The sequence below is a fragment of the Lygodium microphyllum genome, unplaced genomic scaffold, assembly GCF_053477565.2.
Source record: "Lygodium microphyllum isolate KBCC unplaced genomic scaffold, Lygodium_microphyllum_v1.1.10 scaffold_32, whole genome shotgun sequence".
Lineage (NCBI taxonomy): Eukaryota > Viridiplantae > Streptophyta > Polypodiopsida > Schizaeales > Lygodiaceae > Lygodium > Lygodium microphyllum.
In genome coordinates, this window is record NW_028229515.1 from 216,082 (window position 1) to 242,335 (window position 26,254).

The 26,254-nt window shown below is 39.5% G+C and overlaps 1 protein-coding gene across 1 annotated transcript in view; it reads right to left on the reverse strand.

Annotated features, from left to right (window-relative positions):
• Positions 1–2,339: 2,339 nt before the first annotated feature.
• The window catches only part of LOC148009215 (uncharacterized), a gene marked incomplete at its 5' end in the record, with an annotated part of 47,437 nt that continues 23,522 nt past the window's right edge, over positions 2,340–26,254 (reverse strand). The window contains one exon of the mRNA XM_087673645.1: positions 2,340–2,404. Coding sequence (XP_087529771.1) covers positions 2,340–2,404 — 65 coding nt within the window. The remainder of the gene's footprint in view (positions 2,405–26,254) is intronic.

Below are 26,254 nucleotides of genomic sequence, written 5' to 3' on the forward strand. Positions count from 1 at the left end.
GAAGAAGTGCATTTGACTCTGTCAGGAGAAAAATTAGTTTTTGGAGTAGAGGAAGTATTGGTTGTTGGGCACATGTGTGGACCATATGGAAGAAAGCCCTCACCAGTAAAGATTGATGCCATAAGCAGGATAAGGGAGACATGTTCGAATATATCCGAGGCAAGAAGATTTTTGGGTGCATGTGTCTTTTATTTGATATGGATTCCGCATTTTGCTCATGTGGCTGAAAGTCTATATCAGCTCTTGAGAAAAGGGCAAAAGTCTTGGTGGGGAAAACAACATACAAAGGAAGTTTAGAAGTTAAAGAGCTTATTGATTTCAACCCCAACACTAAAGAGAGCAAATTATGAGAATGGGCAACCTATTATTCTCACTGTGGATACAAGCCCAGTTGGCATTGGTTGGGCAGTGGGTCAGGATGATGCTGATGGGAATAGATATGCCATTCAGTTTGGAGCAAAGGTCCTCAATGAACATGATGGGACCTCAAATGGGCCGGCACTGGCTATGGCACTAGCCGGACCTCATGCTCATAATAGACAAACACATCCTCACGGCCTCGCGGACCAGGAGCGTCTATATGCCTGCTAAAGGATGAACTGTCCTAAAGCCTAATCTATGTGTTTATAGTTTTATAATCCAACGTTTCCCTTTCTATAAACTCCACAGAGGGAGAACCCTTACACATTGGCAATAAATACCACGATAATCACATACATGGGAGGCAACCTCTCGGTGGAAATACCGCGGCCTCACTGCAGCTCTCCTACATCGCAGGGATTAGCCCCTTGATGTGCTGCTCAACATATAAAATAAACGAACAAACTCCACTCTTTCATTTCGAAAGTAGTCCAAGAGATACCATGTGTCCTTACCAAATAATTCCCCAAGAAACGAACGTCTATCCTACAGCTTAGGATGCCTTTCCACACTCAAGCGTGGGTCATCATAATCGAAAACAGGTGCTATGCATCCAGGTTTTTTTTTGTGATACCATGATTAACATGCACATGGAAAAGTGGATGATCCTAAAGTGCTCAAACATAATTTTCAATTAGAACCCTGCTATGCACAACCAGGCTTTCCAATGCTCATTCACTAACCCGTTACGGTGATGTAAGAATAGCATCGAGACAACACTCGTGCTACTATCCTCTTAATTAAAATATAACGAACTCTATGTCATGATATGCATAAAAAAATGAGCAACAATCAACACGCAAATCACACCATTCAAACCTTCCAACCCCCTACGTTTAGGTATTGCTTTCGTTGCATAGGTGTAGGGGGTTCATTTTGTCATGTTTTAATGTATAAAAAGCAATAAATCACAAAATTTGACAAGGAGATAGGGTAAACTGAGGCTAAACCTCATGCTTTGCCACTACCATACATCCACAAACAATCATTATATTTTTCCTTATTTTTGTGAGACATATTTCTATTTTTTCCTTTATTTTCCCTATTTTCTTGACTTATTTGGCAATAAAATATGCTATTTTTTGATTTTTCTTGTTCCAATCACTTCAGCATACTAACATTCAATTTATCTTCCATTTTTTCCCCATGGAAACACCTTTCACCCACCTGAAACGGAAAAACTACCATTTTACTGCTTAAAGACCGCATTTCGGATTTACGGGAATTAAATAGAGCATGTAAATCATTGAAAAATCAAAATTTTTAAATAAAAAACAATTACTCATGATGCAACCAGCACACAAATAAAATTTCGTCCAATAAGAACATAATTATCATCATAAACTATCAAAAATCCTTCATTTTCTTTATAAAAATGGTCATACCGTGTTTTTACGTAACCCGAGATGCCTTGAATGAATGCATAACCAGTAGACGGAGCCTCCATTGCTCTCAATCCAATGCTGCCCATCAATCTTCAGCATCTCCATCAATCTCCATCACCACTTTCTTCATTCTCCCTCCCGATTCCTCCTTCAAGATGGTGCACATGAACAACCCATAGAGCGGAGAGAGAGGGAGGAGAGAGAAAGACTAGATTCTGATCTCTTCATCCAGACAGCCATATCTCGTGCGAAGACCAGCGATAGAGTCAGGCAAGAGGGAGAAGTTGAGGCCCAATCTCTGTTCCATGAGGTACTTGCAGCCTCCAAATCAAGATCCATAAGGGGGAGGGCGCATTTTTCGGCGCCTGCTCATGCCATCTTCCTCCACGCCATGCTCACGTTTTTCTTCACAAAATTTGGGGGGGGGGGGGGGGGGTTAAAAATCCCAAAGGGCACCCCCCCTTTTGTCCTAAATTTTGTCCACCTCTTCGAATCTTGGCCAATTTTCGGCCTCTTCCACGTCCGGGCTCTATTTCAGCCTTTGAAAAATCTTGCACGTCCATCTCGGCATCCCACACTAACTGGTAGCTCCCAGCATCCTGCACTGCAGTCGAAAAAATTATCAAAAATCCACAAGTGTCTCTCGAGCACCCTTTAAAAGCCGTCTTTCACTTGGTGCTTAAAATCGTCTTAGCTGTAGCCGTCGCCTTCGATGTTAAATATTTTTCCCCTAAATTTTAGATTTTTTGGCAAATTTTAGGCACATCCCGAGCTCAAAACTCTACTCTTAGAACACCAACGACGGTATTCTCAAGTCAAAAAAGAGCTTTGGGGTGTAGTGACAACCCTTAAGTGTGATAGGGAGTATTTTATGGGAGCTCATATAGCGGTAGAGACTGATTGTCTACCTCTATTGGGCATGATAGCAAATTGCTCAACTCCTGATATTGCCATGTTACAATGGATTGCATATATAAAGTCATTTAACCCTGATTTTCAGCATATTGCAGGTAGAGAAAACCTCATGGCTGACATGCTTTCATGAGAGAGGTTTGAAGATGAAGAGGAGTTGATGGAAGATGAAGAGGATGATGTGATAGGTGCTGAAAATGACTTTATGACAATAGGGAATGAGTATGCAGCTGTTGTTACTGCAGGTACAACTGTTGTAACAAGGATTTCAGCAGTAAGAAAAGGGCTTACAACCATGGAGAAGAAATGGGCAATAGAGAGAAAACATCATCAGTGTTATGCTTCAGTGAGAGCACAATTTTTGGAAGAGTTGTATGAGGATGATTGACTGAAAATAGGTCAATATCTCAGCCTCATGACAAAGAAGGCTGAATGGTTTGAAGCTGAATTCAAAAGGATTAAAAAGAAAGCTTATGAGTTTTTCTTAAAAGATGGATGTTTATGGAAGCATGCAAAGAAAAAGAGAGGAGCTCTAGTATGAGTTTTGGGAGATAGGGCTTCTCAACAACAGGTGATGCAGGAGTTTGATGAAAGCTTATGGGCTGGACATAGAGGAGTTTGGGGCACATTTTCCAAGATCAAAGAGAAGTATTGGTGGCAAAACAAGATGTGGAACATTTTGTGGAATCATGCAATGTTTGTCAGATGTATTCCATGGTAAAGCATAGAGATGGGTTACAACTGACCTATCCATTGTCTATGCATTACAAATGGATAGTTGATTTGGTTACCATGCCTATAGGTTTATGGAATATGAGATATCTTGTGCTTGCACAAGAAGACTTGACAAATCAAGTGGAAGGTCGAGCTCTTAGTACAAAAGACTACTCAAGCAGTTTGCAGGTTCTTATTGGAAGAAGTCTTTTGCAGGTATGGTTGTGTTGGTAAAGTGGTTGCTGATAGAGGAGAATTGGATGTGGATGATGCTCGTGACTTCTTTTCATGATTGGGTATCAAGCTGGCTTTAACTTCAGCCTGCAATCGTGAAGCAAATGGAAAAAGTAAAAGAGGTCATCAGCCTATCATTAAGGCATTAGCAAAGTCATGCAAGGGCAGGATGAAAGAATGGCCAAGAATGTTACCCTTTGCTTTGTGGGCTGATAGGACCACTCATAGAGTAGTTATAGGGTATATGCCTATTGAATTAATGTATGAACAATAGCCAATCATGCCTGTTGAGGAGACTATTGCTACTTGGAGTGCTCTACCATGGGAAGAGGGTTTGAATAGAGAAGAGTTGTTGATCCTATGCATTAGACAATTAAAAAGAAGGCCTAAAGACATTGAGATAGCCATGAAAAAGCTAAAGACTGCAAGGATCAAGAACAAGAAGAGGTTTGACAAGCGACATAGACTTCGACCATGAGCTACACAAGAAGGAGACTGGGTGCTAGTTTATGACAATAGCTTAGAAATCAGCATAGTGCCAGTTGGAAGATGACAAAGTGGTGGTTTGGTCCATATGTGGTAAGATTTGTTTTTGACAATGCTACCTATGCATTAAATGAGATGGATGGGACAACTCTAAGGATTCCAGTGGCTGGAAAACATATCAAACTCTTTAAACATATGGAGTCTTCGGCATATGAGCTGAAGGAGTTGGATACTCAGCATGAACATGAGAATATGGAAGAAGAAGAGGTTGAAGATGAAGACATTGACATGGCAGAGGATACTTCTTCTGACACTATGGATCCATAAGACTTTGGCACATGCCAAAGGATGTGCATGTTAGGAGGGGGTGGACGTCGTGCCACTACGAGCACACCATGTGAAAAACTCTAAAGTGTGGCTTTCTTATTGATATTGAAATTTAGCTTTAATGATGCAAGGTCACCACATCCTACATTGCAATCTAAAATGGTGTCACCTTCTTTTGTGTCCTGATAGTGCAGTGCACAGAATAGAGTGACATGTCCTGTGGTGGTGATGGCAGAAACCCATCCCATGTGTGTATAGGAAAATGGGAACATACTTGACTCCAAGTGTCATAACGTCCCTCAATCCTCACCTCTCAATAATTGATTGAGGAAACACTAGTCATGCTGAGTTCCCCCTCTATCTCATGCTCTGTTGATAAATACAGGAGGGCAGCCCATTCCTGAAACCCAGTAATGTAATCCTCACCATCACTTGTGCAGAGGGTGTATGCCTTGTGCACAATTGATGGTACAATTGTGCATCCTACTAGGTGCCAACATACGGTGCAAGAAGGAAGATCAGGAAGCCTTATAGTGCCGTGCACAAGAACAAGTTTGTGATTTGTGCATTGAGAGGCCCATCACCCGTGTGTGCAACGCTCCATTCACACATCTCACCTCTCTATTGAAAATCAAGAGCAAGGACTGGTCACTCACCCCACCCTCTGTCTCACACTCTGTTGATGAATATAGAGGGCATTCCATATTCACATCTCCATCTGGTTAGGATGAAAGTTCACTACGCTCTAGGTTTGGTGAGGAAGATTAGCTTTGTCTATTGCAAGTTTCAACATGGATTGGTTGATGAAGAAGCCTACCCAAGGAGGTAGCCAACCAATTCGGTGCTTGGATTGCATGTTGGAAACTTAGTCTATTTGTAGGAATTAGAAGCACTAATGAGGTTATAGGATTTAGCACACCAAGGGAGGCGGCTTGAAAACTTTGTCTGTAGGAGTTCGGCTAGAGATTTGGCGATCCTGGACTATAGGGTATTACCATCTTTTCCACATCCATCTTCCCGTCCAAGGGTGTGTGTGCCACCTTGTCTTGGAATGAGGCGTGTTATGATAGGGAATTGCTTCCTTTTCTCCCATAATAGTTGTATTTTATTTTCTTGTTTTCTTTTCTTTTCTTTGCTTTTCCTATTTTCTTTTCTTTTTACCCTACTCCCGAGGGTGTTTCCACCTTTTCTCAAGGAATAGGTCGGCATGACAGGGACCGAAGTCCTTTTCTCCCATGATTGATATATTTTTATTTTTATTTTTTCTTCTATTTCCTATTGTCTTTGAAGCATCAAATGGCAGGGACACCATATATCAAAACCATCCTCACCACCTCTGTTGCATTATATAGAAAGGAAACCAAGGGGGAGGAGAAGGTGGCTGCAAGGGGCTACAGGAAGAAATGAGAGCATCAAGATCAGCAAGAGAGTTATCAAGAGCATTAGGTAAGGCATATCAAGCTTCATACAAGGAATGAGGAAGCTATCAATGGTGATTGTCAGGATCCCGAGGGGGGGTAATACTTCTTGAGGCGATAGCCATTAATAAGAAAGGGATCATCTGAAGCATCGACTATCTGGACTGAGACATTTAGATTGAGGACAAGTACCTTATAAGGACCCATCCAACATTGTTGAAGATTTCCTGGAAACTTGCCAAATCGGAAATCATAAGTGAGGACTAAGTCACCTTCCTCGAACTCCTTTTGCTTGATGAAGCTGTCATGATATACTTTTCTGCAAGCTTGCATGCCCTCCATGCACTGTAGGGCCATCCTGCAGATCTCATCATGACACTCCAAGTGCAAGAGATGATGTTACAGGGACTCGTCATCTCCTAAGCCTTCGTTGATGGCCACGCATAGAGAGGGTAGCTCGAGTTCAATAGGAAAGACGGATTTTGTTCCATATACCAATGGAAAGGGAGTTTGTCATGTAGCTACCTTATGGGAGGTTCTGTACACCCAGAGGGCCTCTACCTCAGACATACCTAACCTAAACCTGGGACTTCATGCCTTGGACGCCGGTCCCCAACAAGAAAAGAAAATCCCCTACAATTACACAGACACATATAGCATAAAAAACACGTTACTCGTAAAGGAGAGATATCACCTGGAGAGGGCCACGAGAAGCTTCCGCGCGACATAGGCTCCTTCCAAGCTCTTCTTCAAACCTGTCTAGCACAGAACTAAAACAAGAAACCATTAACCGCACTTGTACTAAACAGACAACTGGCCCTCTTGGCCTAATGAAATATAGCATTGCACTACAAAAACGGATCGGCCCTCTTGGCCTAATGAAATAAACCATTAAAAACCTCGCAAAACTGGCCCTCTTGGCCTAACGAAATCAAATAGAATAGCACCTACACATCCCTCCCCGAAATAGGATAGATATACAATAATATACTCCTTTCCAAGGAGAAAAAAATAGTAGGGCTCACAGCCCTAAACTAAATGCATAAGATTATGACCCATCCCTCTTGCATATATAGCAAGAGGCGTATGCATAACATGTTGTCTAATCAGCATATGGGTCCAAGATAACAACGGTAGATTGGTCTCGGCTACTCTGTGCATCACCCATATCAACCATCGCCTACCATATATTGCATGCTCTGATAACATTCCCCACAAGCAACCGGGTCCTGTCTCATTATTGATAGCAATATCCAAACTAGGACCACAGTTGAAGAAAATATCTTCTTCATAAGCAAGATTTGCCAGTGAATCCGCAAACTGATTCCAGTAACGTGGAATTAGCTAAAAAGACACTCTCTCAAACTCCTCAAGTAGGGTCATCGCAGTTCGATGATACATACAAAGGATGGGATTCTACACTGTGTACATCCCATCTAGCTTATTCAAAATCAACTGGGAATCCCCTTTTACTAACAACCACCGAATACCACCTTGTTTGGCAATATGCAGTCCCATAATCAAGGCTTTATACTCCGCCATATTGTTAGTGAATCCTACCCCGAGATAAGCAACTAACTTCATCGTAACTCTACGTTGGGGATCGCGGATTACTACTCCAACACTCCCTTTTTTATTAGGGCCCCTAAACGCCCCGTCAAAATATAATGTGTACGTCCACAATGGGTTTACATAGCCTGCCATCACGAGTGTAATATCTCCGCACAATAAAAGTTAGTTGGTTGGTTCGTAAGTTAGTTAGTCAATTAATAAGTTAGTAAGATTACTAACTAAAGACTAACTAAGGTAAAAACTAACTAACATTAATTATTGATAATTTTTATTTAATTTAAAATATTTTATTTAGAAAAATCAAGAGTCGTAAATTCGATATTTTTCTCGAATTGGCAAAGACCGTAGCTACCCTTCACGTAAATTACAACGTGAACGAGACTTATGAATTATATTATCACTAAGTTCATGTGTATAGTTTGGAAGGTCCAAAAACATTAGATTTTGGGCAAAGCTAGTATATTTTAGATATTTTAGATATTATCCTTGAAAAAAAAAACGATATGGAACTGGATGTCATTTAAAAGAAAAGACAAGTGATATTTTAGTTAGTTTGAAGATTTTATAAAAAGAAAAATAAAGAAAAGTGACTGGCGAAATCGCGCGCGCCGCGATCGCAGTTTACAGGTAGTAGACAACACTTCGAACAGAGAAAAGAAGAAGGAGTGAACTAAGAGCTTTCTAACCAAGTGTCTTGGAGTTTTACCCCCCTTTCGGAGCCAATGGAACCATCAGATTTATGATCTGAGCATCAGATCATTGATCTTTCCAAGATCCTCCTCCACAAAGAGCTCCACTTCTCAACCACAAGCCCTCTTCTCTAATTCACTATAGATATGAGGCAAGAGAGAGGTAGAGAGGAGGATACTCCTCTAAGAGATTGTGAGGAAGAGCTTGAAAGAGAGCTTGAGAGAGAGAGAGAGAGAGAAGAGTCACCCCGAGAGGCTGCAAGGAAGAGAATTAGCTCAATTCCTTCTATCTCGATCCTCGACTTAACCAACTTCTCTTACGATCTTCCATCTTGAATCTATTCTACCTTCTTAATCTCTTGAGTCTACCTACGGACGATGGCCTCCAAGCAAAGAATGTCGCGTGTGGATGACAATCCTGTAACCAGCAACAAGGCTTCGGGCAAAGGCATCACTGTCAATCCAACTGCGGTTCCAGTCGTAAGTAATGTATTTTCAAATTAGATGCTTGCTTTGTTTCTCGTATGAGATACGTTAGGTCCCACACTACGATGCACGAGAATAGGTCATGGAAAAGTATAAATTTCATCTCACCTACTCGGAAGATGGAGTTTGTGAAGTGCATATATCAAGGGAAGAGATTTGCACCTAGTTACATATGACTTATTTGCTAGTAGAACAATTACAAGGAAGAATCAGTCAAGCGTTGTGAATGGCATAGTTGTCAAAAGAACGACATTAAAAGATTGGGCATATAAGTGCTAGATTAAAGTATAGTCAAGGGTTATAGATAGCATAATTGCTAAAAGAATATGACATTAAGAATCATGAATGGAGAAGTACTAGTTTAAAGTTTAGATACTTCAAAAGTACTTAGCCTAACATGCCAAATATTAAGAAAAACTAGATTCTAGGTCAATGCGAGGCCTATTGGAGTCTAATTACTTGAGATCATCTCGCACTTATCTTATCAAGTATTTATATGTTATGCCTATAACATGTTTGATATATGAGGATAAATTTCTATTTGCCTCATGACTTGACTAAGAGCTAGTACAATAAATTAATCATAAGGGTTAAAACTAAGATATCTTGAGATCCGTCGGATAACGATGACTTTTGCTAATCCAAACTCAGGGTTGGGTTATCAATCAAGGTAAGTGACCTATAGAATTGACATCATGAATAGTGTTTGAACCCTTAACATATACCCTAGCCGAAGGAAGGAAGTGTTAAGAACATTTTTGCATAATATTACTCTTAGATCCCAAGGGGAAGAGCAATTATGCAATGGAAAATATTATTTCATCTACTCTTGCATTGTTTTGGAAAGAATGCAATTGGTTTTGTTGGTTGATCAAACAATATCCTAAATGCTTTTACATTCAACTGGTTGTTAGTTGTTATTTGGATGATTATTCCAAGTGCTTGTGATTTATGGTAAATGCATGGCAAGGGTCTGTGATGACAAGACGCCATGGGAATAAAGGAATGTTTTCTTGGAAAATGATATTAGGCTGAATGCCTTGTTTGTGCTTGATTCTTAAAGGATTTAATTAAGGAAGGATATATTGTACGGGTGGATCACCTCCATGGTCGCACCGCGTAGTAACCCGAGAGGGCACTGCTCGATTCATGGGCCGAAGGTCGAGTGGTGAAAAGGCCAACCACGGGAATGATGTTTCGCTCCTAGACAGCTTGCATGTCAGTTGGAGCTCTAGACACCCCTTGCTAGGTCTAGAATGGAGTTGAAGACCTTCGTGGCCCCCAACATCTGGGCATGTTGGGAGATCCTATTCTAGATAAAGGATTGAGTTTTGGTGCCATGTGAATTGGACCAGTTACTTCTGCAGGGCAGAAGGGATACTTCTATTGGACAGAAGCGAAACATAATTTCTCCTGTATGGGCGGGAGACAAAGATTAACTTGAAGATAAGTTAAGGAACTTGTTTGATCTTGTTTGTCAATAGATTGCTTTGCTCTGTTTTCGTGTCTGTGCTATAAGTTATGCGAACGAACCCTGTTCCCTAAAAGGCTTAATTAATGAATTTGATTTTAAGTGTCACACATAAATGTGGTAGGACCTAATTAGAAAACTAAAGCTATTAAGGGAAGCGGGTGGGCGGAATCCCCGACGGGTCCGTCCTATGGCAGGGTGGTCCCAGAGAACTGGGAGGCTTCTCACAAGGTTTACCGTCTTCGACCTTAGAAATTGTTAGGATAGAACCTCGATTCATGCCGTTTTAGAGGACCGGAATGGGACTATACCCTATGGGCAGAGAGGTTGAGCAGCGCATCCCTCTCGTTTCCCATTCTCTTTGAACCAAGTGCGGCATGGGTCTGCTTCGGATTGGGTATCTCTGCATAAAGTAGGATGTCCAAAACCCGATGCTAGAATGCTAATAGGAGACCTTGACAACTAGGAACCCAAATTTCAGGTCGATCCTAGTGGGTTCGGTCGTGAACGTTCCGTTGCGAGGCGGATTCGGGAAACCCTAGGCGACAAAACTCGGAACATTCCTTGGGAGTGCCGAGCAGCGACTCTTAGATTTGTTTCTCGATAGACCGCTAAAAGAGTGCTTGGAATGTCGATGGGCGGGCACCTCACAACGAGCTCCTCTATTCGTAATTATGATAGTCAAAATTTAACATGTTTAGAGAATGAACTGACGGCTCCATCCCACCTTCATTAAACTCAACAGGGATACTTGTCAACATTCGTAAGCAGTGATGGCAGAAGACTTTGATCTCCCACACAAAGGTTCCGTCTTCTTGCTCAATCACTTTGTATCCTTTGCTCCACCAGATGAGTTTACCCTGATGGTATCCCTACTCCAGATATGGGTGCTCCAAATAAGGAATTAACTGCCCCATCAACCAGCTTTAAGCTCTTTTGCAGGTCTCAAATCAGCCCCAGCATGGACTTGCAATGCATTTCTCTGTATTAGCATACTTAGAAATAATAAGGTTTAATCTTATTAAGATTAACCTTATTTTTAAATTCTACTCACTGCAGATCAGCTAGTAGAGCCGTAGACCTATTTTTTCCTATCCTAACAATCTTATAGGGGCCATCCCATCTAGGTTCCAGCTTCCCTAGAAACAACTCCCTACGCGCATCATAGTACAGAACTAATTGCCCTTTTTTAAAGGTATACTTCTTTGCTTTAAGGTCGTGCAACTGCTTCATCCGACGTTTAGCTACCTCCTGGTGTAATAAGCTCTGCAATTTCAGTTCATCCAGGTGGACTATGGTCGTGAAACGTTTAAAGAGTGAATCCTCATCTCCCAAAGAGTGGTTAATTGCAAACCATATGGTTGGCAACTCGATTTCGAGAGGTAACACACACTCTTCCCCATAAACTAATTTAAATGGAGTATGGCATCACTTGAATGTTGTATTATACGCCCATATTGCCACATACAACTTCCTATCCCAGTCTCGTTTCTTCTCCGAGACTATTTTAGACAAGATACCCACAAGCTGCTTATTAGTACTTTCGACTTGCCCGTTTGCTTGCAGATTATAGGGGTTCATTTTATTGTGCTTGATTTGCCAAGCTTCAGTCAAGCTTTTGATCACTTTATTCAAAAAGTGGGTTTCACGGTCCGACACTAGTTCCTTCGGTGGACTGAAACGGCAGATAATCTGCTCTAAAAGGAAACTTGCAGTCTCTTTTGCATTTTTCTGCCTCGTCGCCCGTACTTCTGACCATTTTGTAAAATAATTAGTTGCTACTATAATGTACCTCTTCTAGGTAGTAGACGACGAGGTGATAGGACCCACAAAGTCAATGCCCCACTTCTCAAATGGAAGGATAGCCATACTAGGCGTAAGTGGACGTTTCCTATTCTCTTTGTTGTCATGTCTTTGATAGGTATCACATCTCTTAACGTACTCAAAGGAATCTTGGAAGATGGACGGGCACCACTATCCAGCTCTTAAAGCTTTTTGTGCCGTCCCAACCGTCCAACGAAGTGCCCTCCGCACGCAGAGTCATGGCACTCCTCCAAGATAAAAGGAACCTCATCAGGCATCACACATCAGTGGTAGATATCATCAACACCCTGCTGTTATAGTGTTCCTACGATCAAGGAAAACTTCAAAGCCTGTTGTCTGATTTTTCTCTTCTCAGATTTTGATAAACCAGCTCCAGTCTCTCCCGTTGATAGATAATGTGTTATAGCAGCATACCAAGATGGAATAGAAGCTATATCAATTTTAAACATTTCTTCAATATTCACAACCATGAAGACTCCCTTGGGGTTAGTACAGATGTGTACTCTCCCACAGGGTGCAACAAACTCAGTGGCACACATGACAAATTCTATGAATAGGGTACTTAGGGATTTTATACCACAATTGACAATGCCCTTCTTGGATGATGTTCCAATCAAAGTCCAATCAAAGGGTATGCAATGGATAAAAAGAATGAAGAGATGGATGCTCATGGATGCAGACAGTTTGTTGCAGACCATATTATGGATGGTGAGAGGATTTTGACGCGTCTAGAAGAGGTGCATTTAACTCTTTCTGGACAAAATTCTGTCTTTGGAGTTGAAGAGTTTTGATTGTTGGGCATTTATGGGGAGTTGTGACAGCCCTTAAATGTGATAAGGATTATTTTATGGGTGCTCATGTAGTCATTGAGACTGATTGTTTGTCGGTATTAGGTATGATTACTAGTTGTGCTACCTTGGACATTGCTATGCTCCTGTGGATTACATACATCAAATCTTTGAACCCTGAATTTTAGCATATTGCAGGAAGAGATAACCCAGGGCAGATATATTATCTCGAGCACGCTATGAGAATGAAGATGGGATGGTGGATGAGGAGGAATAAGATGACTTTCTTGCAGGTGAAAATGATGTTGTAAGAGTGAATTTAGCAATGCAAGATGTTGCTACAGCATTAACAGAAGCTTTGACAACAAAGAGAAGACACTTTAGATGTTTTGCATCTTGTGTAGAAGTGTTTCTGGAAGACAAATATGGAGGAGAGTGGCTAAGAATCGGTCAATATCTCAATACATTAACAAAGAGAGATGAATGGTCAAATGAGGAGTTTAAGAAGATCAAGAGGAAAGCCTATGGGTTTTTCTTTAAAGATGGATACTTATGGAAACATGCTAAAAAGAAATAGGGTATGCCATTGCGAGTTTTGGGTGACAAAGCTTCACAAGTAAATGTTATACAAGAGTTTCATGAAATCTTATGGGCTGGTCATAGAGGTGTTTGGGGTACTTTTGCAAAGATCAAAGAAAGATATTGGTGGCAGGGTATGTATAAGGATGTTGCTCACTTTGTGCAAACATGTATGACATGTCAAATGTATTCATCCGTGAGACATTGGGATGGATTGTAGCCCACATATCCATTGTCTCTTCATTTTAAGTGGGTGGTGGATTTAGTCACGATGCCTACAGGTCTTTGGAAAATGAGATATCTTGTGCTTTCCTGTGAAGACTTGACTAATCAAGTGGAAGGGAGAGCTCTACGTACTAAGACAACAAATGCCGTGTGTACTTTTCTCTTAGAAGAGATCTTTTGTTAGTATGGCTGTGTGGGAAAAAATATAGCAGATAGGGGTGAGCTAGATGCAGATGAGGCTCATGATTTCTTTGCACGGTTGGGGATAAAGCTTGCTTTAACTTTAGCCTACAACCCTGAAGAAAATGGAAAAAGTGAAAGAGGTCATCCACCTATTGTGAAGACATTGGCAAAAGCATGTGGAGAGAAGGTAAAAGAGTGGCCACGATTGCTCCCTTATGCCTTATGGACTAATAGAACAACTCATAGTGCTGTTACATGATATATGCCTGCAAAATTTATGTATGGTCAAAAATCTATCATGTCGATAGAAGAGATGGTAGTCATATCGAGTGTGCTACCTTGGGAGGAGGAGTTGAATCAAGAGGAGTTGTTGGCCTTGTGCATTAGACGGTTGGAAAGAACGTCAGAAGACATATAGATAAGAATTGCAATATTAAAGGCAACAAGGATATAAAACAAGAAATAGTTTGACAAAAGACATAGATTGAGACCAAGAACCATACAAGATGGGGATTGGGTATTGGTTTCCATGCACAAAGTTTCCAAAAGATGGTTTGGACCCTATGTGGTAAGATAGGTGTTTGATAATGCTACTTATGCATTAGATGAGCTAGATGGGATAGTCATAAAACTTCCGGTAGCATGGAAAAGAATCAAATTATTCAAGAAGTGGGAACCTAATGCCTATGAGTTGCCAGAATTGGAAGAAAATAGTGGCCATGATACATGGGGAATCCAGGAGGATATGGAAGATGAAGAAGCAAAGGATATGGTTGTAGAGGATGAGGAGGACTCAAAATCTGGTTGACAATTAGGATTTTTTCACATACCGAAGGATGTGCAGGTTCAGAGGGGGTGGATGTCGTGATGCTATGCAGACACAGTGTGAAAAAAGCATGGAATGCATCATCATCCAACTTTCTTATTGTTCAAGAGAGTCAATGTGATCTGAGTCATTAGTACTAGTGTGAATGGCATGAATGGTCCAAAAATACTAGATTTTTGGAAAATTTTAGCCTATTTTTTATCTTATTTATTGTAAAAATCCAAAAAAGTTAGAAAAACTTCTAGATTAAGATGGCATGCAAAAAGCAAGTGGCTTTTTCAGCCAGTTATGGGATTTTTCATAAAAAAAGACAGATTGGCAAAATCCTGTGGGTCGCGATCGCTGTTGACAGGCTAAAAACTGCACTTTGAATTGGAAGAAGAAGAAGGAGTAAACTGGGAGATCCTTGAGTAGGTATCCTGAAGTTTTACCCCCCTTTTGAAGCCAATAGAGCCATCAGATTTGGGTTCCGAGCAATAGAGAAGGAGCTATTATTTTGAAGCATGTTTTTGGTCTACAAAAGAGCTCCAGGAGATCTAATACCTGGAGATTGTTTCTGAGTAGTGCCAGACAAAGAATTTCAGGTGTTGTCTATACATATTGATTCAATTTCATTGTGCTTTGTCTTTGTTGTGTTTACCTCTTGTCTATTCTTTTTATTCTCTTCCATCTTCTATCTCTACTTTCTTCTACCTCTGATCCCCGGTGGATTCAACCTTTTGACAAAAACCCCTCCAAAAGTGTATTTAGGGGTGGATTTAAGCTATCAAAAAATTTGGATACTTGCTATGAAACATCCATCGTAGGTGGATATTTTAGAAGACTTGCTACAAATTTGGAGTAGTAAGATTCTAAGCTTAGGGTTAGCTACTTTAGGTTGAAAAATTCTTTCATCTTTTGGGCTTGATATGGGGTGGAAGGTATCTTCCACATACACCATCCTTAAGCTTGTCCCAAGTGATAGCGATTTCAGATGTTCTTTGGTCCTTGCACCACTGTTTCCTCCACCAAAGACAGGCATCTCCTATGAGGTTTAGTTTCGCGATCATTGCTTGATTTGACACTATAGTCCCTGCATCAATGAAATAGTCTTCCATAGATTCAATCCATGTTTCGGTCTCGATTGGAATATCCCTCCCCTTACCATCAAATTTCGATAGCTTGTACTGCTTAAGAAGAAATTCCTTCTCTTGGGCTTCTATAATATTGAGGTTCAAGGTGACATCCTAGGGATTTAAGCAATTTTCATGATCAATTTTTTTCCCAATAATAAAAAGATAATAACTTGCTTAATCTATCTCATTAATTTAGAAAGGGAATTATGTACTAATGAGTATTTTTAATAATGATTAAGGTTTACATATTAAGAGAGAGTTTTAATCTCAGTCAGACTTACATGTGGATCTTTGGTAACTTAGCAGACCCCATCAGTTGGAGTTTATGGGCTGTATATCCATAATTTGATATTTTAGTGGAAAGGTCTAGATATTCTTATGATGAGGGTTACTCCCTAGAACAACAATTCCATTGATCAAGATGAACTTAGTTGGTTTTCTGCTTATGCAATGATTTTAGTGATCTAGTCGGTCATTAGTATGAAGAATGGGATCCTATCTAGGGTTGTCAAGGAGGAATGGTTCAACAAGCCTTTGAGTTCTCCATCCATTAGATTCACCTAAGGTTGATCTTTGGTATAGTCAGGGTAGTGAACTTCAACGTATCCCACATTGCCATTCTGGATATAGGAGAGATAAGAATTGTATATTCATTATAAGATAGTTATAAAATTATTTGGTTGTTTGAATGCATGGCGGATATATACACAACTTGAAATGCAAGGAATTTCTTCTGAATTTTTCACCTCTATTAGTTAACTCTATTTCTACTAGGGTTTAAAAATTTCATCAAATGGATAATATATTATTATGGGAAGAGGATTCCCTACTACAACCTAGGCATGGCATTGCGATACATCCATTACATAATAATTAGCATTCTGGGAATAGATATCCAGAAATCTATATTTTAGGGGAAGATCAGGTAATCCATCTTTCTTGTAGTTGTGACAATTGGAACATCCTACAACCATTACTCGTTAGCCAATATAACCTTTATAACCTCCTCATAGATGTACTAATTTAATTTGACTTGTCGTCCTCCATTGAACATGTTCGAGTTTACTCTAGCCTCATAGAAGAGATAAATCTTAGCATTCTTAAGGTTTTCCATCCATCTTAGGCTTTTTAAATTGTTTTGGAGCTAAGCAAGACAATTTGCATCAATGTAACAATACCCTTTTCTTAACATCCATTGTCTTTTGTAATATAAGGGCAAAGGATTGTACATCTAATCTAATATTTGCATCATATGGTTTCTCCAATAGAGAAGTGCATTGCTGACATAAACATAACTTGGAAAATCAAGAATCATTCCCAAGGGTTGTCCCTCTACCAAAATCAAGGACATATATTAATAAGAGAAGAATTCACTAGTTAAGGAAAATATATCTTACACTATAGAAAATTTTTAAAAAGAATGAGTTTTATATACTTGCGTCATATCCTATATCAATGTACACTCTGGTACGAACTGTAATGTGCCTGCTCGAGCCAATTCCTCATTGGCACGTTCTTAGTAGCCCATCAAGTCATATCCTAGAAAACATAATCTAGGATTCAATGAGATACCTTCGAGTTTGCTATCTAGGCTCACTCGAGTCTACCCAAAGAAGCATAAACATTCAAAAGTTTGATGCCCCAAACTATGAACAGCATGTCTATCCACAATTATGAATCATGGCTAATTATTTTTGCCCCAAATAGTGCCCAAGAAAAAGTACACTAAGAGAAATGCCCAAAATCTAAGCAAGGTATAGGAGGAGTGCCAGGAGCAAGAGGCTGCAATGGATACAAGAAAATTGCTTTAAAAATTGTGCTTGAATTTTTAGGTTGCTATCATAGGGGCTATTTCTACTATGTCTAATCCCAATTATCATTGAGCAAATGATTACATTTCCCTCTTGGATTTGGGAAAGAAGTTGGAGAAAGTGGGGAGTTACTGCATATCTCAAATGGAAAAAGAAATGGTTGCAATGAAATCTTGACTAAAGCTCTATTTCCAAGGTGGAAATAGAATGGTTGAAGATCCTTGAAGGCTTGATACCACATGAAAGGGTGAGTAGGAGTGAGAATGAGAAGGAAGAGCACAAGTGAAAGTAAGAGAGCTATGGCTATAAAGATTTGAACTCAAGAGAGTAAGACTGATATGTGAAACTCCAATAGTCACAATGTGTGACATGCCTTCTCTTTATTATTCCATAGTATAGAATAAATAATAGAGATGATAGCGATGGGTGGCCACCACTTGCAATGTACAAAAGTTCATGCATTGAGTGCAAGGTAAATATAGGCGACTAAGTACGGGTGACCTTTAACCCCCAACAATAAGTTTTAGGTGATCAAATAGATTGAGCAACACTGAAGCTTTTCAAGAAAAGAGAAATAAGCATTCTCTTCCATTTTCTTTCGAGCATTCACTTTAAAGCCATTGAATCCATTTTGAGCATTCACTTCCATTTTCTTTCGAGCATTCACTTTGAAGCCATTGAATCCATTTTGAGTGGATATAGTGCATGCTATAGAAGTCATGGATAATTATGGTGGCAACTTGATAGCACTTCTATATTTTGGCAATAACTTTTGCATATGAAATCATATTGAGGTGTCCTATAACTAAAAAAGAATAGTGCGATAAGATCTAAGCAATAATAGAGTTGATTCTAAGTAATTTTTAGTTCTCTATTTTACACAAAACATCATAATTTTGATTTGGACAACACTTTTGGGTAGTGACTCTCACTTAGAGGCTCCTAGACTACTCTAGACTTAGGATTTAATAAAAATTTTGATGGAACTTGAGGATTTATCATGTTGGCATTTGCTCATTTTGCAAAGACGATGTAGGCTAAAATTGATATGTAAAAGTAAATTGGATGTATTGGATCTCTAGTGGTTGGTTGTTTTATGCTCAAAAGCTTGATGCAATACTTAGAAAAGCTTGCAAATAATGTATATACCCTAGGATATACTAAAATATAATTTTTGCATCATCTTTATACTAGTTTGATATTTAAAAAATTGTTGTTTAGCATTGTAAGACACTCTATTTGCAAATTTTTGGTCTATTTTGAGCTTGCAGTTGGGTATTCCTTATTATTTTTAGTATGCAAACATACTTTTGTCATTATGGCTTCTTCATTAAGTCCAAAGAATGCATTTTTAAATATTGAAAATCTTGATGCTACAAAATTTTCATACTAAAAAGAGAAAATCTACAATGTATTGGTCTAGAGTAAGTAGGTAAATTCAATCAAATATAGTGGAATTACACTTGAGACATGAGTGCAGATATATGGGAGAAATTAGATGAGTTGGCATGCTCCATTATTATGGTGATTCTCTCAAACACTATATATTTTAATGTGAAAGACATGGTAGATATATATGGTATAAGGAAAAAAGCTTGGTGACTTGTATGAAAAAGTAGTTGAGAAAGCTCATTGATTTCCAAATGTAGGAGGGGCTGCAATACCTAAACAACTCAGTGAGTTCAACATCATTTTTAGTCAACTAACATCTCATAATATATTTTTTCATTATTTAGTTTACTTAATCTTGTTAGATACATTTCTTGAGAGTTGTCCATTAGTAACTCCACACCCACATGTCTTCTTACAAGTGCTAATATTGAGCACAGTTTGCTTACTGAGGAGATGAACAAAAAGAACAATGTAAAACCAAAGAGCACCAGTGCAATTATGGTGAGAGGAAGGTCAAATGCCAAGGGAAACTCTCTTAATATAGGCAAGTCAAGAAGCATGTAGCAAAAATAATGTAGAATGCTACTTCTCCAACAAGAAGGGACACATAAAAAAGGACTTTCAAATGGAAGAACAAGCAAAAAGGAAAGAATGAAAATGAGAATGATGGAAAAGAGAAAAATAAGGTAAATTTTGAGGAGATAGATACATATGGCAGCTCGATGATGGTAATGTTTTATTTTTATCCTCTTTTGGTAACACATTTTTGGTTGCCATAGATAATGGTGTGTCTCAAAACAAGTTGATGGATTATGGAGCATCATTTCATGTTACTCCATGTAGGGAGTAGTTCTCTACTTATGATATTGGAAAGATAGGATGTGCCCATCGTAGAAAGAACCATGCATGTAGTGTTATTGGCATCTAGATATACATTTATCATTGTATAATAGTTCTTATTTTGCATTGCAAAATGTACAATATATTCCAAACTTAACAAAAAGTGTGATCAATACATGACAGCTTGATGATAATGGCTACAAAGTGATCTTTTGGTGATCATGTGTGAAAGATTTGCAATGGATTTGTTGTTCTAGCTAGAAGTCCAAAATTCAATACTTTGCATCTTTTACATAAATTTTCTATTAAAGGATCATGTTGTGGCTATTACTAAACAACATATGTTTCTTTATGGCATCACTATTTGGGGGAAATATCAGTCATTATAATGAAAGCTTTGGGTCATTTAAACTATATTCCTTATCTAAAATTTTTTAATCTTTCTTTTTGTATGAGCATTATCTCTTTAGAAAGTAAACAAAAATGCCACATAAGAGAGGTAGTGGGATTAGAAATCACATTATCTTAATTGGGTTTGAGAAGGAAAGACCTCTTTCTTGCATAGGGACTTGCAAGAGGATATTTGCATGCAGCATCCTAAAGAATTTGTTGCAAAAGGAAAGGAGTAGTTGGTATATAAGCTACATGAGAGCTTATATGGTTTAAAACATGCTCCCAAGGAATGGTATCATAAGCCTAATGCCTTTATATAGTCTTAGGGGTACACTAGGAGTGAGATTTATTATTGTCTATACATGCAGAATGCTAGGGATGGTGACCTTATGGTCTTGATTCTTTATGTGGATCACATATTAATTATTGGAAATCATTCATGGATATGGATCATTTAAAGAAATATTTTCATGAAACCTTTGACATGAAGGACTTAGGGAATGTTGGCTACATTCTTAGTATGTGCATTATGCAATATCAAGACAAAATGATAATGCAATTGTCTTATAAGGAATACATTGGAGGTATTGGAACATTTCAATATAGAGAGAGGAAAGGCTATTATTGTTCCATTGCCTCCATATTTGAAAATTAGCCAAAAGGATGACTCCCAGTTAAATGAGTAGAAGACTAAAATGACCAAGGTTCCCTATGCATCCACAATTGATAATTTGATGCATGCCATAGTTGCTACACGTATTTACTATGTAGTGGGAGTGGTTAGCAAATATATGGCAAATCCTAGCAAGAAGCATGGGGAGGAAATAAAGAGTATCATGAGATACTTGAATGGCACCAAGTCTATGTGCATATGCTTCAATAGAAAAGATACATCTATTCTTGGTGGATATGTGGATGTTGATTTTGCAAGGAGTGTAGAAGGTCTACTACAAGTTTTTTCTTCACTTTCTTAGGTGGTGTAGTCTCTTGGATCTCTCAATTGCAGTCATACATAGCTTTATCTACTAGCAAGACATTGTATATTGTAGCAAAACTGCAACCACATTGTAGCCATGTACATCTTGTTAAGAATCCCAATATGGGGTTAATCATGTTGTGTACAAATTGATTAGCATATAATTACAAAGGATTATAATAGACAAGGAAATTCATAACAAAAGATAGAGGAGACATGCAATATGCACACTCAACAATTGTTCTCTGTATTTTCATTGCATACAATGGCTTTATAGAGAAGATAAGTGTCAAGAATCATGTGGTGGGGGGACTTGCGTGAGAGCTACTGTGCCAAACACACATCGTATACACAAGAGGTAGCTCACTCAAGAACACAAGAAGAGAGATGGAGGCAAAAAAATTTGTTTGCTGATTTTTTATTTTTCTTCCACACACAATACAATGTACACAAAGTATAAATAAGATACAACATAAATGAAAGTGGCCTACTAAGTCAAATAGTGCATAACTAACTATACTAGTTAACTCGCGCTATAATTATGCTAATTGTAGGTAGGCTCAACAAATTAAATATAATAAGTGATAAGTCAGTGGCCATGTGAGAATCGTAATGACCATTTATGTGCTAAGTGTAGACATGCAAACCCATCTAGCGACACAGTCCATCATCAATGTCTACATGTGTTGAGCTTGCCATCTCAAGAATAAGACCTCATTTATGTACCTTCACACTTTCCACGTCTTTCCCCATATGACACACTATTACTTACACTTTAGATGTGTGCACCTATGTGGCATACTTCTCTCCACACCTTATGTCTATATTCTCACACTATACAATCTCCAGTACATAGAGTGCTTTCACACACATATACACACACCCACACACACTGAGATTACATTCTCAACTCCCACTCTTAAGCAATGTGTTTACCTTGTCTTGTTATACATCCAATGTAGCATTGCACAACTACAACTGTTACCTTTCAACACTCCCCCAAATGCTATATTGGAGTGCTACCACATGACTAGACACATCTAGTCTTTTTATGCATGTCTCCTATGCATGTAGGATGTTTGTTCGAGCACCAAATGCTTGGGTGAATCTAGCCCATCCTCTTTGAACAACCATAAGTGTTCTGGAAAGGTATGACAAACCCATATCTACATCCAACATGTGCACAATCTCTCATATCACACACTCACATACTTTTGAGATATCAATCTTGAATAGAGAATCCCATACAACCCAATCCTTGTGCAATCTCATATTGAACACATGTCGAGATTTACTTGCACAAAAATAACCACTTTTGAGCTCTAGGTGGCTTGATTGGAGAACCCTTATGTTGCCATGGGCGAGTTACAATTTTTGTTTTCAACTCTTGGGGATTGGATATGGTTATCCACAATAAAATGTGATCATCTTACATGGGAATACGTGTATAATTATTCACTGATATTTTTCACTTGAGACATTTATATGGTTTCACCTTTTTTTCCATGCAAAATAGGTTTTGTACATTCATTTTTCCTTCTAAATTCTGGAATGAGGATTTTGTGGTGAGCTTCATGTTTGTCTACTGCCTCTTCTTCTTTGGCTCTCTATTTTCCTAGGCCTACACATACTCCTCTCTCCTTCTTTCTTTAGATCCGATTGGATGCTTGACACTTTATGATGTTGCAAATGTGAAAATTTGGCCTTGAGCTCATGGAAAACCAAAGAGTGGTACTACTACTGTTGCAACACATATGTAAGATGCAAGGTGACAATCATCAGCTCTCACAATTATCAACCATCAACTCATCATCATGAGCCATCTACTCCACTTTATATTGGAACCTCTACCTAACTTCCTACTTGGAATGATTAACTAACCCTACTATAAAGTTTTTCAAGACCTTCTTAATGTTTCCCCTAGTAGGTTGTATGGGGTTTGGTTCAATGGTGGTGCATGCTCCTTCAAACAAAGGAGACTAAAGAGTAGCAAGCATTCCTATGATAGACATGGGAGGTTGTCCCAACAATTGCACTATACCTCTCCTTTCTTGTTAGCATTGCAACATGCCACACGATTTCATCTACATTTGCATCTCCTTGATGGACTTCATAATCCAGGCTGTGCAACCTTCTTCTATCACATCTACTATTTTATTCTACCTCTTAGCATCCATGCCACTTTTTAGTTGTGTGCAACTACCTCCAATAAATTTGCCTCTTTCCTTGAGCTATTGCATGGCAATCATCAAAAGTTCTTGCTTTAACACTTGAACTAAGAATCTTGTACTCATAGAAGTCTTGTCTCTCCAAATTAGGTGCTCTTTATTGAGCTCTAGGATTGTTATCACTCTTCATTTACTTGCTTTTGAAGCCAACCTACCTTTCATTTCTCATGCTCAACAATTTAACCATCCACAAGATCATCCTTGTTTTGATGCACACACATGAACTCTTAAATAAGCCATGTCCTAGTAACAAGCTTATACCTTTGTGAATTCTTGTTATCCAACCTATATGTAATATCCCCCCCCCCCCCCCCCCCCCCCCCCTTAAAGGTTTTTTTTAAATTTAAGGCAAATTTTTTTACTCTCCCTCTCTCTCCCCCTGCCGTACGCATGGCCAGGGGAGAGAGAGAGAGAGAGAGAGAGAGAGAGAGAGAGAGAGAGAGAGAGAGAGAGAGAGAGAGAGAGAGAGAGAGAGAGAGAGAGAGAGAGAGAGAGAGAGAGAGAGAGAGAGAGAGAGAGAGAGAGAGAGAGAGAGAGAGAGAGAGAGAGAGAGAGAGAGAGAGAGAGAGAGAGAGAGAGAGAGAGAGAGAGAAGGGGGGCATGCAGCCCCCTAGATGGAGGGTGGTGCTATCTCCCCCCCTCTATAAAGCCCTCGTGGGGCTGAGGCACAATGCCCCCTACTAGGGCTGCAGCAAGCCCTCCCCCTTAGACTACAGCACGCCCCCCCCGCCCTCATCATCCTAGACGCCCTCCCCTCCGTCTGGATAGCGCAGCCTCCTCCTCCTCCCCCGGCTGGAAAACAACCCCCCTTGTGGCCTCCAGCAGGCGCCGCCCCCTGGCCGTGAAGGAGAAGAAGAAGAGGGAGAAGAAGAAGAAGAAGAAGAAGAAGAAGAAGAAGAAGAAGAAGAAGAAGAAGAAGAAGAGGGAGAGGGAGAGAGAGAGAAGGAGAAGAGAGAAGAAGAAGAGGAAGAAGAAGAAGGGAGAGAGAGATGAGAAGAAGAGAGGAAGAAGAAGGGATAGAGAGAGGAGAACAAGAGAGGAAGAAGAGGGAGAGAGAGAAGGAGAAGAAGAGAAGAAGAGGAAGAGGAGAGAGAGAGAGAAGGAGAAGAAGAGAAGAAGAAGAAGAGAGAAGAAAAAGGAGAAGAAGAAGAAGAAGAGGAAGGAGAGAGAGAGAAGGAGAAGAAGAGAAGAAGAGAGAAGAAAAAGGAGAAGAAGAAGAAGAAGAGGAGAGAAAGAGAAGGAGAAGAAGAGTAGCAGAAGAAGAAGAAGAAGAGGAAGGGAGAGAGAGAAGGAGAAGAAGGAGGAGGAGAAGAGGGAGAGAGAAGAGAAGAAGAAGAAGAGAAAGAAGAGAACTTGAAGAGAAATCAGAAGGCCAAGCACGAAGACTCATTTGCGGCCATCGAGAAATCAAGGGCACTCAGGGTTATGCGGACGCATGAGACTAGAAGTCTGTGGTCATGACACCTAGCAAGATGACATAGACTACCCACTCGAAAAGGGTGTCCTCTAAACCTCCCACTATTCTTATTACTTATTGTTCATGGTTTTTCTTCCATACTTAAAGTGCATGATTATGAAAAGTCAGGTGCATGAGTTGCATGAAATATTGACTAGCCTAGTACATGAAATATTGTTGCATGAAATATTGCAAATACGGGATGATTGCATGAGAGTCAAGTGGACAAATAGAATGGATTCTGCATGGATTGATGCACATGAAATGATAAGGTTTTCATAAATTTTTACATAAAATGATAGACCTTTGCATAGAGCAATGACGATTTGCATCTTCTGTGTTTTACCCAAAACTGGCACTTCAAGGGATTCAAGGAGAGATTATACAATCTAATTGGTCAAAGATTGCACAAAGTTTATCTAGGTGTTCCCTCCAACTAGAGTGGACACATAGATTGTCAACGAGTACCTCCAAGTCTTGCCTAAGCATGTCTTTGAAGATGGCACACATGAAGCACTGAAATGTAGTTGGTGCATTTGTCAACCCAAATGGCATGATTATGTAGGTAGATATACTCCATTTGGCCACAAATGTTGTTTTATGTCTATCGTCAGTGTGCACCTGCACTTGGCTGTTGTAGCTTGAGAAGACTTCCAAAAAATTGTAGGCTTCTTTCCTTACCACTCTTATGAGCATGTGCTCCATGTAGGGTAATGGATAATTATCTCTCTTAATCGTAGTGCATTGACCATTTCATAATTCATAGGCACTCTAATCTTTCTATTCTTCTTCAAGACCATTACTATAGATGACATTCAATCTGTATGCTCAATTTTGTAGATGAATTTGGCCTTCAATAGATTATCTATCTCCTCCTTAATGGCATGTGCATGCTTCTGATTCATCGAGTATGGTTGCTACTTAACTTGAATTGCATCGAGAGTCATAGGGATGTTATGAGTCACAACCCTCATATCGACTCCTTTTAGTTCATCTAAGGACCAAGCAAACAAATCCATGTACTCTAGTAAGATTGTAATGAGATCAACCTCCTCTTTCTCAGTAAAGGTTGTCTACTATGAACATGGGTTGATGCTTTTCCCCTTCCCATGCTAAGTTAATTTCCTTGACCTTAGCAGGCCCTTCTATTTGTTTTCTTGACTATCCTTGGCTCTTAGCTCCCAACAAGATCACTATCATGTCACCCTTTTTGTACCTCATGAAGCGCTTCCATAGATCTTGGGGCTTTCTTTGGTCTTTGGTTTTTGAGCCCTTTGACTGCATCCCCTTTTCCTCCTTCAATTGCCCATGCCTTATGTGGACTAGCAGGTCCCCTTTGGTGTGTTTGGTACTAGGTGGTCGACGTATTTTTGAATCACTTTCAAAGCTCACTTTTGACTCAAAGTTAAATTTGTAACCTTCACTAGAAGAAGATGTTTCCCCTGGTGGTGCAACTCTGAGGCTGATTCAGTTCTAAAGAGTGGTGTGGTACTAGGTTGAACTA